This window comes from Suricata suricatta, chromosome 7 (assembly GCF_006229205.1).
Source record: "Suricata suricatta isolate VVHF042 chromosome 7, meerkat_22Aug2017_6uvM2_HiC, whole genome shotgun sequence".
Lineage (NCBI taxonomy): Eukaryota > Metazoa > Chordata > Mammalia > Carnivora > Herpestidae > Suricata > Suricata suricatta.
The window spans coordinates 49,962,800-49,978,356 of NC_043706.1; the positions used below are offsets into that span (position 1 = coordinate 49,962,800).

At 35.7% G+C, this 15,557-nt stretch overlaps 1 protein-coding gene across 1 annotated transcript in view; it reads left to right on the plus strand.

Moving 5' to 3' along the window:
* Positions 1–15,224, plus strand: part of MLIP (muscular LMNA interacting protein) — a 208,884-nt gene extending 193,660 nt beyond the window's left edge. The window contains exons 10-12 of the mRNA XM_029945578.1: positions 3,539–3,583; positions 14,744–14,872; positions 15,138–15,224. Coding sequence (XP_029801438.1) covers positions 3,539–3,583; positions 14,744–14,872; positions 15,138–15,143 — 180 coding nt within the window. The 3' untranslated portion in view covers positions 15,144–15,224. The remainder of the gene's footprint in view (positions 1–3,538; positions 3,584–14,743; positions 14,873–15,137) is intronic.
* The last annotated feature ends 333 nt before the right edge of the window (positions 15,225–15,557 follow it).

The following is a 15,557-nucleotide window of genomic DNA, read 5'->3' on the forward strand; positions in this document are numbered from 1 at the left end:
GACAATTAGTCGACAGAGGAAAGGTGGAAGAAAGACATTTTAGTGATATTAAACTGGTTGTTATATTCAGGTGGGAGGGATGTGGCTGCTGAAAGGGAAAAACAAGAACAAAAACAACCCAAAAAACCAAGCCAAAAGCAGAAATGTAGAATGCAAAAGGCACAAGCATCTGGAACCACTTGATCTTGTTCTAGTCTCCCAAGAGGGAGCTAGTGTGGTACCAGCCAAAAGGACATGTACATGAATGGGGGAAAGCTGCACTGAAGAAAAGTAGTCTAAATAATGACAAAGGAGCTTCATTGTTCTACCTGGACCCAATATCAAGTCTTTGGAAAAACAAAATGATTTCTCCAAAGTTGGCTCAGCACAGTGGTGGTTTTGTGTAGGAATTTATTTTTCAGTAGATTTCAAATTCTCCTTTCTTTGCTTTGTCTTTAACTCTTTTGCTTTCCATATAATCTAGCTCTTTAATATATTTTCTTTGAGGTTAAGAAAATTTGACTTTCACATTTTTTTGACTGCTCTGTTGGTTTCTCAGTTCTTAAAATGATGATATATTGGCTAAGATGGACCTTCCTTTCTTACACTTTCCTTTCCTTTTATGATTAAAATCATGTTAAGGGCCATAGAATAGATTATAGGATTTTTTTTCACACAATAGCCATTCTTACACTCCACAGTATGCTGTTTCTCACAGTTAGTATTAATGTGAACAGACATGAATAACTAAAATCTTTAGTATTGTTCCAATACAACTTCAAGTTTAGTTTTAGGTACGTCGAATTGCTTCATTCAGTGGACCCGTGAGCAGTGATTCTGATAGACTAGCCTTTTCCCACCCTCACTGCTCCAATCCCCGCTCACCAGACAGTCTTTTCTCACTTTTTTGGACAATAATTGTTAATATTAGTATGAATAACATAGTTATAGCTTCAGCATTTAATAAACACTGCTTGCCTCTATTAGGAAAGCAAAGCAAGGCTTCTCAAAGGGCGTGACATGATTGGGTTTGTTGAAAGAATCTGGTTGTATTTATTATACACATAAGCCAATATTCTTTTTCTTCAGCAAAGGATCTGTAGTGGCTTTATAAATATTTACTCCACCCTGAGGTTTACATTTAATTCTATCCCTTCTCTGGGAATAGTTTCTCATAAAAGTAATATGAAACCCATTGTATTAGATAAAAATGGAATGGGGATGTCTAAAGCATCTAATTGTAACATTATAATTCCCAGTGATGAAATTTGAGAGACTTATGGAGATTGAATACAAAGATATTTGGGCTTTTCCCTAATTCAATTAATGTTTTTCTTGAGGATTTTATTTTTTCCCTATCATCATTTGGTATTATTTAGCACAACAGATTACTAAATGTTAGTAATGTAGTAGTAACTGTTTTTTTAGTATGTAATCTCTTTGTTCCTATATTTATTGAGATGAAAAGTTAGCTATGTTGTGTTTTAGTCAAGATAACCGCATTTAATTTACCATATTTCATAGAAGCTATTAATTTAACTTAGGAAATCCATAGATTATTCTCTCACAATTGCAAGAATGAAAAGTTAACTGAAGGGAAAAAGTAAGACTTTAGAGAAAATCATTATTACTTATATTATGAAGTTAAAAGCAAAACCCTAGGTGAACTGAATGCGGTGGACATTCTAAAGGTAATTTTCTGCAGCACAGAGTAGCCATAAACCTCAGGGTACACTAACCGGGTCCCCAGAAATTAGAGATGGGGAGCCTTTAGCCAAGAAACCCCGCTGCCACGGAGTAGCCATGAATGGGAGCAAACAGCGATAGTCCTTGAGAAGAAAGACATGAGTCAAAAAGCGGAAAACAAACAATGCTGGGCACAGTGTGAAAAGGGCTGCAGGTGCCTTGTCATTATGTTTGGTGATTCATACTTCTCTATACTTGGCAATACCATAAGAACCACTGAGTCCTCAGTTTTTAGTTATCATTCATATCTCAGAGAGTGAAAACAATATTGACACACCTCTAACACACCTTGAAAACATTTGCAATTTCAAAACGAATAGAAATATTTTAGGAACACAACTTTATTGTATGTCAGCCAAGTGTACTTATAATTAAGCATTGGTATGCTGTTTTCCATCACAGTTGAAAACTATTGGTGGAGGCTCAGCCTCTTACTTAAATGCTGAAATGCTTGATAAAATATAATTATTAAAAATATTCATCTGGGACACCTGCGTGGCTCAGTCAGTCGAGTGTCCAACTCTTGATTTTGGCTCAGGTCGTGATCCCAGGGTCATGGGATTGAGCCCCACATTGGACTCTGTGCTTAGTGTGGAGCCTGCTTAAGATTCTGTCTCCCCCCCCCCTCTCTCTCTGTCATGTTGAATCTGTTAATACACAATTGAAAAGAAATTAGTTAACTATCAAATTCGAATGCAGAAAACATTACAAATGCAGGATAAAGGGATAAAAAATATGGAAAGAAGTTTTATAGAAATGGAAGACGGATTGAGAAGACAAAATATATATTTATTAGAAGCTTCATACAGACAAAGATATAATGTGAGGAAAGCAATATTCAAAGAGGTATTCATGAAAGATTTTCCAGAATTGAAGAAAGATATGCATATTCAAAATGAAGAACTACCCCAAATCCCAAAACAGATACATAAAAAGAAATCCACCCTCAGATACATGATAATGAAATTACAGGATGTCACGAAGGGACATCTTAAACACTAACCAAATGTAAAGACAGATGATCCACCAAAGTTATGACATTTCGACTGACAGTGACAGAAGCCAGAGCTAGTGGGATACTGCCTTCAAAATGCTGAGAGATAATAAATATTAACCTAAAATTCTATGTCTAGTAGAACTCTCATTGAAGAATGACAACAAAATGAAAACATTTACAGACAAAGTCCAAGGCAATAAGTTCTGAAAGAACTGCCATAGCATTTACTTCAGTAAGAAGGAAACTAAATCCAGATGGAGTAAAATTCAGGAACCAAGGCTGAAGAAACAACATTAGCCTCTCGTTTAATTGAAAACAATTTAAAAAACCAGCTTATTTTCTTTTCCAGATCATGGAAACTTTGTTATGATTTCCTTTGTATATGAAGATACTTTAAGTGAAAGTCCATTATTTGTGTTGATTTCCTATAAACAAATATAAATATACAACAATGCTAGTATGTTTAAGCAAAATGTGGAATATATACAGAAGCTGAAATATTATGTCATCTTGAAGAATTTTTGATGTCTTGTGATAGTGCATATGTTAAGATGTTAGAGAGAAGCAACACATAAATCATCATGCTCACTATTATATGAGCTGCATAAAAACGCATAGGAAAAATATTATATGACAATGTACAAAAAAATGTTCAAATCATTTTTTGGTGGCATAATGATACATTTCCTTTTACCTTATTCTCTTCAAAATTCTACAATGGGCATGTGTTCTTTAACAATAAAATAACTTCAAAATACTTAAAAATGTGGATATTTTGTGAAATTACGAAGTTGACTAATGCTTCTAATTTTGCAGGCAAACCTGTCCTCTCCATCCTCTGCAGCATCTGAGAGTCAGCTGGTATGTATGCTTTTATTAAGTCATGGACCTACTTTCAAAAATTCTGATCTCTCAAGCTAGATTGGTCTGAGAAAGTCCAGATTGGTCTGCTAATAAATTTGCTGCATCTATTTGTTTATTTGTCTAACAAAACCATACCTAGGGGCGCCTGGTGGCTCAGTCAGTTAAGCCTCTGACTTCGGCTCAGGTCATGATCTAACAGTTGGCAGGTTCCAGCTGTGAGCACGAGCCCAGGGCCTGCTTCAGATTCTGTGTTTCCCTCTCCCTCTCTGCCCCTCCCCTCCTCATGCTCTGTTTCTCTCCGTCTCAATAATAAATAAATATTTTAAGAAAAATAATTACATAGACCTTATTTGCCAGGAACTTGCATCTTAGTAGTGAGGTTAGAATAAAATGGGTGGGGGCAGAAGGAAGATGCTATTGTAGTTTAGAGAGGGAGAGTGCTTTCTTCCTGGTAGGACAAAGGCAAAATGCATTCAAGGACAGGTCATGCTTGATACTGTAGGGCACGTTCTAGACTTGAAGAAATGAGAAATGGGATATTTCAGACAGGAAGGTTAGCATGTGAATGGTGTAGATCAGTAATGAGCAGGAGAAATATTATGTGAACCACAGATGCAAGCCACAAATGTAATTTAAAATTTTCTTGTAGCCACATTAAAAAAGTAAAAAATAAAACACATGCCAGATTTATTTCAGTAATGTATCTTATTTAATGATAGGCAAATACTATCTCAACATATAATCAGGATAAACTTGAGATATTTTATATTCCTTTTTCGGGACTAAGTCTTGAAATATGCTATGTATTTCACATTTACAGCACATCTCAATTTGGAGAACCACATTTCATTGGCTTAACAAGAGGCTACTGGCTACTATGTTAGCACAGATCTAAATTCTAGAATCTGTTATTTATAGATGAAAATTTGAGTACATATAGAAATACTTTTCATCATAGTGTTTTGTATTTTCTATCCTTAGAGTGGTTAGCAAATTGAAACCGTGAAATAAGTTGACTAGATATAATTAAAGATTTTCTTTATATCTTTTAATTTTTATTGTTTATAATTATAAATTCCTGAACAATAGGTACCTTCAGTATAATTAGAAAAATTTCTAATAAAGCAGTTTGAGATACTGAGAAGACAAAATCATTGTTTAATACCGATTTTTCCCCTTTTTAAGCAATGTTTTTGGGTCCTACATCCATAGCCAACATGCCATCTTGTCATGATTATGCCAAAATGATATTACTTTCATTTGTAATACTGAAAAACCATAAAAAATATGGTTTGACTCTTATAATAGCCTGATTAAACAAACTGCTTGAGTATGTTGGTGTTTATACATGGTGAATATACGGGGTGTTTGCATGTGTATGTAAGTGTGTGTGTGTGTGTGTGTGTGTGTGTGTGTGTGTAAATAATGTCCATTCCTTTAGAATAGTGGCTGGCAGTATAGTGCATGTGAAAGAATGCTAGAATGGGGACCAGAAGAACCATGTTTCATTCCTGCTCTGACACTAGCTACTGGATAAGTCACAAATCTGAAAATCTAGTCCTCAGTTTCCTACGTGAGCAATGAGAGCATTCTATTACCTACTTTCCAAACCCTTCTAGCACTGTGAGTCTATGATTACTAACAGAGTGATGTGAAGGAGTTGCCATGGAAACAAGCATTGAAATAACATAATAAAGTTGAATGGTTTCCCAGTTTAGATATGGAAATACTACAGCTATTTTAATATTTAAAATAATGTTATACTTGTTTCCTGAGAGTAATGAGTGAAAATCAATACACACACACACACACACACACACACACACACGTCAGTTCTTGACTTAATATTTTAAGAAACGATTACAAAGAGGCAAATATAAATAATAACTTCATAAAAAGAGACACATAAAAACAACTCATTGTTAATGTAATAAATAAACCATGTCTTGCCTAAGAAAGTAATTCTGTGAATTCTAAGTTTGTGTTCCTTCGGGAAAAAAATATAAAGCGCTGCTTTGACTGACTTTAATGATAATTTCTTTGCATTTGCTTTAGACTCTTTCTCTAAAGAGTTCAAGGAATTTCTTAACCAAGTTTTAAATTAAGTTTTAATCCCCAAATTCCCTTGAGATATAGGTCGGTTTGTGAAGGGATTATTATCAAGCAAGCTTATCACACACAAAAAAGAACATCTAGATTGATATAATCACTCAATTTAATCACTTTGACTTCTATTTCATGTTATTAACCCTGTACTTGTTACTTGGGGATGGAATAAAATGAAAATAATTGTATGCAAGGAATGTTATATGATATTCGCTTCTTTAGGGATTTGTGATATTTTTGCTCTTGAGTAATATATGCATGAAATTATAACTTTTCATTTTTATGAATGAATTTCCAATATTTGCCATCTCAAACCCTCTTTAGGATTAACTTCCAAATAATTTTAGTAATTGAGAATGTCTTTGAGAACAAAACTATCCACACACACACATTCACACACATATATGTGCACTTATTTATAGAATTACACAGAGAGGTGCCTTATAATAGGTAATTTGATGTTATACATTGGATTTTTGTAAAATACGTGTGTGTGTAGCACATAAACATAAAATTTGCTTTTGAAACTTGGCATTTTCAGGATATGAAAATTTTTCATACTCTTTTCTTTTAACCTGGCTATTTGTTTCCTTTAACAAACCTATTTGTTTGTTTACGTTACAGTTGTGACAATTCAACATTTGAAAGAAAAATAGAAATATAATGATGACCCTTATTCTTAAGATATTTCTATTGTTTACTCTGGAAGCCAAACTATTGAGTATTGGGCTCAGGAGAATGGAATAGTTTGGGTGTCCATTTGAAAACAGTTCACTGACTGTGTCTTAGTTTCTCTTCTTCTGTTAAATAGCTTCACAGGGAGCTTAGAGATGAGGGCACTGGAAACACCCATCTATGAAATGGAAGGTTGGAATAACTACTCTGTCAACCCATAGGCAGATTGCAAGGCTCATACATCATAATATGTGTCGTTGCTAATGTAGCCTTGTACCTATGAGAGGAATTATTTATTGCACACATGATCTCTGAAGTATTATCTCTGAGATAATACTTTTACACATAAAGAAACAGAGGCCCACAGAGTTTAAATGGATTGTCCAACATCATGGCGATAGTGGCCATTTTTGTTCTGGGTTACTTTCAATCAAATCATTATTAATTTTAGATCATTAAAAAAGAATAAGCAGAAGTTGGTGAAGGAGTTGGGAAATTTGGCCTCCACAGAAGTATAAGCTTCACTCGGCACCTCCAGTGTGGGTCCTGTGCTAGAATTTTCCCATAGCCTGCAAAGATGTGATCATTTATGAAAGAAGAGGAGACTGGGTTGGGTCAATTTGGATGTGGGTATTTCACACCTGTAAGTAGACTACTCCTACCCTAATAGCAGGAGCAAAAGGAAGGGAGGGATCTAGGATATAGGATGTACCCTTGCAAAGCTTTCCTGATTCCTGAGCGGAGTCCTCACCATATTAGCAGAGGCTGGTGGGACTTTTTCTCTGGATGAGAAAATAGCTTCAGTTCTCCAAGATGGGTAAGCACTGGTCTTCCTTGGTGGTAGGTAGGGTAACCTGGTTTAGAAGACATTTGGCTGTTGCTTTTGATATGTAATTGCATTGCAAAATGTTCTTTGTTGCCCAAGATGAATACTGAATCTAGAGAGTACATAACAAAGATTTAAAAAATAAGCCACATGGCTATATACAGGTAAAAGCAAAATGCTGCTTACTGGAACACTATAAAGAAGAGCGCTTAAGCTTTCAGATACTTTGTTCCTACTTCTGAATGCCAGCTGATGTGTCCTGCTTTAGCGGTGCATGAGTCATTGTTCTGAGGGCCCTTGAGGTTGCTGTTGTTCAGGAAATGCAGCCCCAAAAGCTTTGTGTACAGCCGATGTCTTCTTCAAACTGAAAGGAGGTCTGTCCTTGACCAGTTTTCCTTGACACAACACACTTAAGTGCTACAGCATTTATCATCTACGCCTCCTAAGTTTTGAGTCATCCTGTTGTCTTTTCTTCAATCACTGGAATATTTCAATCCAACCAATCTGTTTTGTACGCATTCCATCAAATGTTTCTGGAGCTAAAGGATGTGATTTATAATAATTGGAGTCCTCTGTATATTTATTTTTACTTTTTAAAAAACATTTTAGGTAGGTACTTTGCTGGATAGCATAGATCATTTAGTATCAATACTTTGTATTATAAATGCAAAAATAGGAAGAGGAAAGATTTTCCCTTTCAGATTTATTTTATGGTGTTTCTTTTTCTTTACCAAGTTCTGTCACACATTAGATTATTAGATACCTTTAGATTCTTGCAATCGGCAGGAATTGTTATTCCATTATTCTGATGAAAGAAAAACCCCGAAGTCTACATATCTACAGTTGTGTGTCAACAGTCCCATAGCTAATGGATGCTCTAAAAATCTGTCTTTTTCACTCAGTCATGGAAAGTTTGCTCTGTACTTTGCTCTGTGTTTTGAAGTATGACATATTTATTCGAGGGGGGAAAAAGGCTTAAGTGTTTTGTTTCAAGCATAAAATATTATTTATCTTAAAAGAATGAAAGCTAATCAAAATTTATTAATTGAATGAGTGAATCAGCTAAATAATTTAGAGAATATTTCTTTTGTCAACAGTCTTGACTGTTTTTGAATTTCTATGAGCTTATTGCCAAAAGAAATTCTAAAATTATGTATATGTATAAAACACTGGGGATTAAAAACAAGACTGAAGCAAATGGGTAAAAGAAACACTGTGGTACTTTCACTAGCTCTTTCAATTCATTTCAAATTCAATTTCAATTCATTTCAATTCATTTCAATTCAAATTAGTAGAATTTCTAGCCAAGCTCACAGAGTTTACTATATGCTGTATTTTATTAAGTTCTTGCTTTTTATTATACATTTTATTTTTTCCAAAAGATAAAAATTAACCCATAAGAATGGAGACTCTGTTCTTTATTTCTTTTCTTCCCTCATTATACTACTGCAGGGCTTTTGCAGTCATCAAAATCAATTAAAAACAGTCCACTAGTTGAAGTTACTAATTTAAGACTGAGGTTGCTCTAAGAAGCCATGATTTTAAAATATTAATAATGGATTCTCCAGGTCAATGCTGGCAGTTAATTTTTCAACTTTGGTCTCCAGCCAGAGGCAGTACCAACTTGTTGTCCTAGAATTATGATTTTAAGTTCCAAAGGACAGAAACAGTGTTTATTTTCACAGTGCCCTGGAGTAGCAGTGTTCCAGCATAAGTGTATGCTTGATGAGTTATAAAGACAAATTAACAGCAGGCTCAGACCAGTGTCCCATGGACCATCAAAACCTTTCACCAGGCCCCAGGAACTCTACACACTCTTGGACTTTTTCTCCCTCAGAATTAGCAGGGGGTTTAAATGTGATCTCCTTAGTTCTATCCCACCCTCAAATTCTCCAAAAAAGACATCATTTTCTTTTGGTATTAAAACTTTTTATTGATATTGCGATAAGCAGACAGAAGGAACCAAAACAATTTTTTTTCTGGAGAAGTTAAAAATCTTGTAAAGTCCCTAAAGAAGTGATCTCTCACTTTGACTTCTTATATCCATCAGAGATGGAAACTTCAGCTTCTGCTCTCACCTCTGATGGTGGAAGTCATCAACCCATTTCCCTTCTTCTGGCCCTCTGTTGGTGAAAGACCATATTGATCTTCTATCCTGAGGAGTTCTTTCTTCCTGGGTTATACTGAAATCAGAAAGTCAATCCTGGAGAAGTAATGGGAGACCCCAAACTGACAGTCATCACCCCTTGAGGCCTCCATATTGGATAACAGCCAGCATCCTGGGCTCTTTCTGCCAGTCAATTAATATGTTCATTCTTCAAGTGATGATTTAGCTCCTTTTAGGTTCCAGGCACAGTTAGGTGTTGGAGATACAACAGTGAACAAGACAACCATCTCTGGCCTCACAAAGCTTACATTCTAGCAAAGAAACCAAAACAATAAACACATAAACAAATATCAGGTTGCCATAAGTTCTATGGGAAAAAAAATTAGGGAGGCAAGGGGAAATTGGCATTCCAGGGAGAAAAGAGTTCTGGAAAAAGTGAAGAGCCCAAGTGCAATCTCCCCGGGGAGAGAGTATCATAGCGCCTGTGCCAGAGTGGGGAGAGCGGTGGGGATGTGAGGGCGATAGTAAGAGCAGGTAAGATTGGGAAGAGGGAGGTTATTGGGGCAGAGGAAAGATTAGGTCATAGAGCACCTGATAGGTATTACCTTACAGGCATGACAAGGGTTTTGGCTTTCATTCTAAGTAAGAAAGTGAGGTATTAGAGAGCTCTGAGAGGAATCAAATGACATGACTTGACTCATAGTGTGATTATTTGGTGGCTTACTCAACTGAGTTGTCGGCCCTATGAGAACAAAAGTTATACACACTATAGTTCCTGTCATAGATTAGGTTGCGATTGGCAAAATGGCTCCAGAGAACATCTGATAGATGTGTGCTTCAGAGATCCAAAACAATGTGTTTTTTTAAATTGTTTTGTTTTTTGTCTTTGAGGCACTTCAAAAATGTCTTACATCCAGTGGTGATCAGTTCTCAGTAGGTTCATCATAAAGGATTGAAATTTGACATTTACATTAACTTCTCATGATTCTTTCTGTACCTTTTTTTGTTAACTATGAGAGTAATTGCCTGTTTTTAGTTGTTTTACCTGGCATCATAAGAATAACATTTGTGTCTATTAATCATGAGTGTTGCTGGATCTTTGGATTCTATTGCGGAGAAAAATGAAAAAAAGGGACACCTTGGGCTAGTTTAGTTGCTGGCAATGACACTCTTATAGTAGCCCACCTTAGCAGACTCTTCCAACTTAATTAATGTAATTTCCTTTGTTTTCATTTGGATACAAACTTAACCAACTAGATTTGCCAGATTTAGAGAACAAAAGTCTGCTTGAAGTCTAAAGATATCAGGTGGCTATATGCAAGGATGCAATGTGGATTAGAAATCAATAAAAGACATTCTCCTCTAAAGCCTTTCTTTTAGACTAGAGGCAAAAGCTCAAGGCAAAACAGATGTTTCTTGGATGGCAGACCAAGGAGGATCTATCTTTAGGTGGGCTGAACAACATTTTGATGGAATGAGTTCTAGTTGAGGGCACATGAATCGTCTAGGGATTTTGTTAAAATGTGGATTATGATTCAGTAGGTCTGGAGTAGGGCCTGAGATCTGGCACTTCTAGCACGTTCTCAAATGACACAGATGCTGCTGGTCTACATACCCCATTTCGAGTGGCATGTTGCTAGCAGACATCTTATTTGGATAGATCCATTAGTTTACTTTGTGTTGCAATTTAGTCTTCAACAAATGCAGATCACATAAGCATTTGATATTGAGGAACCAACAGAGCCTAAGTGCAGAGAGGAAGTAAACTAATATTCCAAGAGAGCCTTACCTGTACCAGCAACAGCACTGGTTGCTTTACTTAGGCTATTTTATATAGGTTCTAAAAGGCATCTATAAAGAGTGAGACACTTGAGTGATGGATTTGCATATGCAAAGACAAGACTTATGTAGAAACTCTATGTGGTATGATGACAAGAGGACAGGAATGTAAATAATAAATGTGCCATTGCTCATTATTAAAGGACCTACTCATGGGTGATTGTACTCCTTTAGTGGAAGGTCCAGACAGGTTGAACAGCTTTTTCAAGGTCAGACAGTCTCTGAACACTATTGCGAAAATTAAAGTCTATAAGCTTGATGCGTTCCTCCCTGCAATATCATGCCATTTTCTGTGAGTGTATTTTTAACCAAGTCCAGAGAGAGGCATCAGTACAGATTTTATGTCTTGGCCATCCAAACTACAGAGTCTTTTAGGAAATGGAATATGGTGTGTGTGTGTGTGTGTGTGTGTGTGTGTGTGTGTGTGTGTGTGTGTGTAGCTGTTGGGAGGATGTATGGATATGTATATCAAATAGGAAAACATCATATTCTACAGAATTTTAGGAAGGCTCTTTTGGCAGGAACTTTTTTATATGCCGTTTTTAAGGAACGAAAAACCAGACTTAGTAAGACTTGTGAAAAGAAAGGTAAAATGACATTAAATGAAGTAACTGTGGCCAAAATCAGGAATGTGGCAATGGATGGTAGAAATAAAACAGAAGAAATGAATTTAAAAGGAATCAAAAATGTTTAAATATTAGAACTTTGTTATTGATTGGACAGAAGAAATTATAGAGATGGGTATTTTAAAATGATTTTAAGTTTCTGTCTCTGCTGTTTCTCCATCTTTCTGTCTTACAGTAGGCATAGGAATCATTGAAATCATGGGTTTGATGATTAGATCTGACCTGGATTTAAATCTTGATTTCTTCACATATTAACTGCATGACTTTGGCATGTAACTTATTTTTTCTAAGTCTCTCACAGGGTTGTTTGTAGGGCATTGATGAGATAATATATCTAAATACTGAATATAGAAACTGATCACATATAGGTAAAATATAGAATCTGGATATATGAGAGAATGATGTTGTCATTACCTGCAATGAGTCTTCAAGGATTTTGATGTTGATTTTGAAGCATGTGAAAAGGTATGAGCATGGTGCAGAGGCTGCTGTGAACATGACTTATCTATGTACTATGATTTATGGATAGTGCATGAGGTTCAGAATTGGGCCACCAGTGTTCAATTTCCAGTTTGACCATACTGACCAAATACTGATCATTGGGTGTGAAGGATATGGTTAAAGTTTATAGAATGGGAAATGTGAACAATATCAAAGGCAAAATATGTCTAGTCTTCTTATGCTTAGAGTTGGCTTCCATGTCTATAAAATACTACTGAGTGACACAAGTTAAGATGCAGAAGAAAAATAAGGACTTAGAAAAGAGGTCGATAAATACAGCGTAGAATCAGGACAACTCTACTAAGGCCAAGTAGGCAAACTAGAATGAGGAAGACTCAGACTTCAGGTAGACCAAGCCTCCAAGACACAGAGTCCAAGAAAAGAACATGTGGAGCATCCAATAGAGTACAGGAAATAGGGAAAGAACTATTGTCAAATTATTAGACAACCATCAAGTTCAGGAAATTCATAGGAACTAAGGAAGCATAAAGGCTGGTACAGAAAGATATATGAAATATAGGTAACTGGTTCTGATACTGAAGCTATTTGGTATCTGGAAGAGTCTCTTCTTTGGTCTCACCCTGGATGTTGATGATCCCAAGAGAGAAGATCTGAGTAAACGTCTCCAGGCTAGGATAACCCAAATCATCAGCCTGCTAGCAATTCCTCTGGCAGAGGAATATTAGCACATCAAGTGAACTTGGTGAGGTTTCTCCTCTCTGCCTTCATCTTTTTGCATATTGCCACCAAGCTTAGCTCCTAAAGCCCCATGTCAGTTTTAGAACCTGGTAGGCCCTGAGTACTAGCGTTGTTGCATTGATTTCCTACCTCACAAAGGAGCAGAAGAGCAGGAGAAGGTAAAGTAGGAGACAGAAGGGTAAATGAAACTGGAAGTCAAGTGAAAAAGGGAGACAGGAAATCTGGACATCTGGATTATGACCCAAATACCAGGCATCTCCCTCATTATAGGCGGTTGTAGAAATGAGTAGCTGCTAAGGCTTTGTTCTTATGCTGAGTTTACTGCAGGGATATTGCTCTCATACATAGACTCCACTGTGCAACTTGTTCATAATTGGATGTTACTTGCTCATTCTTCCCCTCTTGAGAGAAATCAGAGTTTCTTAAGTGGGAAGTATTTCTTAGCCTGGGGAAGATAGAGACATTTCTTACTCTGTACTTCCCTGGTTGACATAAATATGAAAGGCAACTGGGAAAATATCGATTGAAAAAGTATTGCAGAGTGGCATTTATTCAAACCTCAAAATATATCAGGTAGTTTATAGAGCATAGAGATAGATGTCATCCCCTAAGGCTTAAGTTGTGAACATCAGCATTGATTGAAAAGAGCTAATTTACTGTTTTCAAAAAGGAAATGGTATTGAGAAGAATGATTATGGCAAAATGTTTAACCAGAGAAAGTGTCACAATTTTGTACTGAATTGTTATTTGGGATGTTTCTGTAAATTTATCAATCACTTTGTGACATTTTATAGTGTAACAAGATTTTGGTGTTTGTGAAACATCATTCTGAAATTGTCCTGAAGTAGATTTCTCTGTCTCTCTCATCAAACTGACATTGGGTACAAGTTTATGAGTCTTGAATGACTAGTCTAGCTAAAACTCTTTTGGTTGCAAGTTACAGAAGTAAATTGGAGTTTTAAAAAGTAGAAAATCTTGTGTTAAAAAAGGAAAGTCTCAGGGAGACTCAGGACAAGAAATTCAGCTGGGCCCTGGGAATATTTTAGAATTCAGTTCTGAAAAGCCCCCTACTGTCTCTTCGGTCTAGAATCCATGCACTTTGCTCTCTTTCTTAATCTCATCTGATCTGCTTTTTATGGCAGATTAAGGTTTTCCCTTAGCTCCAAAATTAACATATTATAATTTCAACCTACCCATGAAATTACAGAGCGGTCTGTAATCCTTTTCCACATTCTTCGAAAACAAAATCAGGTTCCATCTCCCCAGGCTTTTAGCTCTGAGGGCCATCCCTTGTTTCTTTATACATAAAATGAATATGGTTTCCAGGGGCCCAGGTCTGTGCATGTTGGGGCATGGGAGATAGTTTCCAGAAAAATAGTTAAAGGCTTGGGAGACTGTGCCAAATTCATCTCTCCTTAGCAGAATTTTTATGGAAGGACATTCTCCATAAATATTTGTCAGATGAAATATTTATTGACTGAATGCACTAGTTAGGAAGAGGAACACATTTGTCTAGATAAATGAGAAAGGTTTTTGCATTTTGAACATCATCACAATAGATCTTTATGAGTTCATTGCTGTACTGGTTAACTTTAAAGTTATATTAGTTAAAATCATTTGATATCGAGGCTGCTTTATGTATTCATAAAATCATTTTAAAATTTAAAAACTCATACTTTTTTGTGATAACATTTGAATGACTTAACAATACACATATTCATTCATTTTAATGGTATTTATTTCTTTATTTTTTAAAATTTTATTTGACATTCATGAAGACTAAGCCTGGAGTCATTCGCCCAGTACCTGTAAAATCCAAAATATTACTGAAAAAAGAAGAGGAAGTCTATGAACCTAACCCTTTCAGTAAATACCTGGAAGATAGTAGCGACTTCTTTTCTGAGCAGGTGAGCATACGTAGGACAAAATCTGTGATATTTTGATAAATAATCGTATAAGTAATAGAGATGCCTCTTGAGTATAGTATGTGCAAGAAAATGTTCATTTGATTGGAGTATCCTTAGTAATAAGAAAATATATATTTTTTGCATAATAAAAAGAAATTCATATATTTCCAGGATGATATTTTGAAGTATTTCAAATTTAAAAAATAATTTTAAATGAGTCTCGAATGACTAGTCTAGCTAAAACTCTTTTGGTTGCAAATTACAGAAGTAAACTACTGCTGGCATTGTTTTGGGAAGCAAGACACTACTCTCCATAAAGAAAGGCATCATGAAGTCTCTGGTTGGATGGGTCATATAGGTGTCACATTCTTATTTCTAAAATCCTGCATCATTTTTTAAGAGATGCAATATTTTAGATTTGGTATGTTAGTATATTTAGCAAAAGATCTATTGTACAGATGCCTAGTAACATAGTGGAGATGATATGAACCCCTATTTGAGCAGTAATAGGGGATAAGAGCTTAATATATTTTAAGGCTTTGTTGGTCATTTGGTTTATATGTAAAAAAGCTATATTGTCTTCCTCTTATATATCTTAGATGTTGGAGGAGGTCTAATGGGAAACTTTTGATGGTACTTTGTAAGCTATTTGGGAAATGTGAAAATACACATTTATGTAATATAA